General features: G+C 57.7%; 1 protein-coding gene across 1 annotated transcript in view; it reads right to left on the minus strand.

Moving 5' to 3' along the window:
- Positions 1-6: 6 nt before the first annotated feature.
- Positions 7-2,460, minus strand: part of LOC108510463 (dimethylaniline monooxygenase [N-oxide-forming] 5-like) — a gene marked incomplete at both ends in the record, with an annotated part of 8,040 nt that continues 5,586 nt past the window's right edge. Inside the window, one exon of the mRNA XM_017840140.1 lies at positions 7-121. Coding sequence (XP_017695629.1) covers positions 7-121 — 115 coding nt within the window. The remainder of the gene's footprint in view (positions 122-2,460) is intronic.

Genomic DNA, 2,460 nt, shown 5'->3' on the forward strand with positions numbered 1-2,460 from the left:
CAGCCTGGGGTCTGTGAGGAAGAGGGTGAGCAGGTTGGGCTTGACTCCCAGCTGGCAGGCGAGCTCGTCCATGTAGGGGATGTAATCCACCTGGATGGTGTGCCGCTGGCTCTTCACGTACCTGTGGGCAGGGAGGAAGGGGAGGCGGGTTTGGCACATGAGCTTGGGGGTAAGGGTGGCAGAGGTGATGCTGTGCAGGGTCCTTACCGCTTGGCCATTTGGTCCTTGGTCTGTGTGATCTCAGCCAGCATGTTGGCAAGTGGCGGCAGGTCCTGCAGCCCTGGGGAAGAGGAGGCTGTAGCTGGAGGGAGGGCTGTGCTCCCACCACCATCTGGATGGCTCAGCCAGGCCTCTGCTTGCACATGGAAGCCTTTGGGGCTTTGGGGAAGTGCCACCACCTCAAGAGCAAAGTGGGAGGCATGGGCAAAGAAAGTAATGGTAGGAAAGGAAAGGGAGAAGGTGGTTTGCAGGCAACAGGACCTGTTAGCGTTCCTCACAAGAGATGATCAGTGCAAGACTTGTTGCAAAATACAACACTGTTTTTTGTCCTCATAAAGAAGCAAAAAGATGACTAAAAGGTGAGTGTGGGGAGACAGCATGTGAGGGGAGGCCACCAGCTGAACACCTCAGTCTTGGTGTAGCTAGGGAAACCTGGCTGCATCCCCCCAAACTGCCTGATTTACCCTTGAAGACTTGCGTGGCCCAGCGACTCTGGAGCTCAGAGATGGGCATGATGGCACCCAGGGGCTGAATAAGGCCGATGAAAGCTAGCGTTGGCTTCTCCAGGTCAGGGGGGAACATGAATTTGTAGAGGGAGACCTGGTTCTGCACCACCTTCACACACCCCTCGAGGAATGGGAAGGAGAAGCTGTATCCTGTGGCGAAGACCACGGCGTCAATGTCTTCCCTGGTGCCGTCCTCAAAGATCACAGACGCCTCTGTGAACTCCTGGATGTTCGGCTTCACCCGCACCCTGCCTGAAATGATGCGGTTGGGCAGGTCGTCGTTGACGGTCGGGTGCTGGTCAAAGATCCTGGAAGGCACAGACAGACCTTGTATGGGCCTGGGCAGTGAGACGGGCAGCAGGATGGGCATTGCTGGGACAGGTACCTGGGCCAGATACCTGCCAGGGCACTCACCTGTGCTGGGGCTTTAGGCCGTAGAGTCTGTGGTCAAAGCGGGCATTCAGCTTCCTCTCCACAAAAAAACTGGTGATGTTTCGAGGCAGCAGGCTCGTGCAGAGGTGCCCGAAGCGGTTGAGGTAGCTGAAGTCAAAGGGGTACCCTCTGTCTGCCACCCGGTGTAGCACCCAGGTCCCACGCTTGGTGCTGAGAAAAACCTGGGAGAAAGGAGAAGAGAGGTGGCAGCATGGCATTGTCCTGAGACCAGGCTGGACCATTGCCATGTTCCAAGGACAGGGATGCCAGCACAGCTGCTGGGACCACAGTAGACACCTCCACCGAGAGAGGATGTGGTGCTTGTGGCAGGGTGCTGGAGGGAGGGGAGCCTGCAGCGGGTGGGGGGATGATCGGTGCTCTCCGGGGTCTGAATAATAAGCACCCTATCCCTGTTGGCTCTCCCAGCAGACCTGTTTGGCTGTGTGGCTCAGCTCCACTGCGATATCGATGCCTGAATTCCCGGTGCCAACTACGACCACCCGCTTTCCCGAAAAGGGTTGTGGACTCTTGTAGTCCCGGCTGTGCAGGTACGAGCCCTCAAACTTTTCCAGCCCTGGAAGAGAGAGGGAAGCCATGCTGGGCTGGGATGTGGGGTAGGAGGGTGGCTGCCCCCTGATCAGATTGGTGGTGTATTTTGGGAACAGGCTGGGACCAGCCCTGGGGTAGTGCCCAGAAAGGTGGTGGCATCTCCAGCCTGGGAGATTCTCAGTGTGGCCCTGAGAATCCTACTCTGGCTTTGGGGCTAGCCTGACTTGGAGCAGGGCTTGGACTGAATACCTCTGTGCTCCCATACCAAAGTCTTCCTGCAGTTCCTGTCTGGTGCTATGCACTGAGGGTAGAGGAGCGGCTGGGGTTTGTACCATATCACCAGACCCTGGTGATGGTGTCCTCCAGCCTGTTCCCCAGCCAAAGAGGGTCTCCACAGCTGAAAGCCCTCCAGGCATTTTTGCCTGCCTCCCAAAGGAGAAGGCCAACACGAGTGCTGAGCTGTCAAGCTTGGTGAGGAGCTGGAGAGCCTAGCATGTGCTTGGCCGGCAGTGTGGAGAGGGAGCCTGTCTCTGGTGGGAGAGGCACACTGGCAGCTGTGACATCTGCCAGCAGGATGCTTTGAGTGCTCATGCAATCCCACCTGGTGTGTTAAAACTTGAGAGGCATTTTTGGTAGCACCCAGAGCAGGGTGGAGGCTGAGCTGGAGAGGAGGGTGGTCCCAGGGGTGTCAAGGACCAGGCGAGCAGCCCGTGAGGCAGTACCTGGGAAGGTGTTGAGTGGGAGATGTGCATCA

Source organism: Lepidothrix coronata, unplaced genomic scaffold, assembly GCF_001604755.1.
Source record: "Lepidothrix coronata isolate B3197 unplaced genomic scaffold, Lepidothrix_coronata-1.0 Scaffold946, whole genome shotgun sequence".
In the NCBI taxonomy this organism is placed as follows: domain Eukaryota; kingdom Metazoa; phylum Chordata; class Aves; order Passeriformes; family Pipridae; genus Lepidothrix; species Lepidothrix coronata.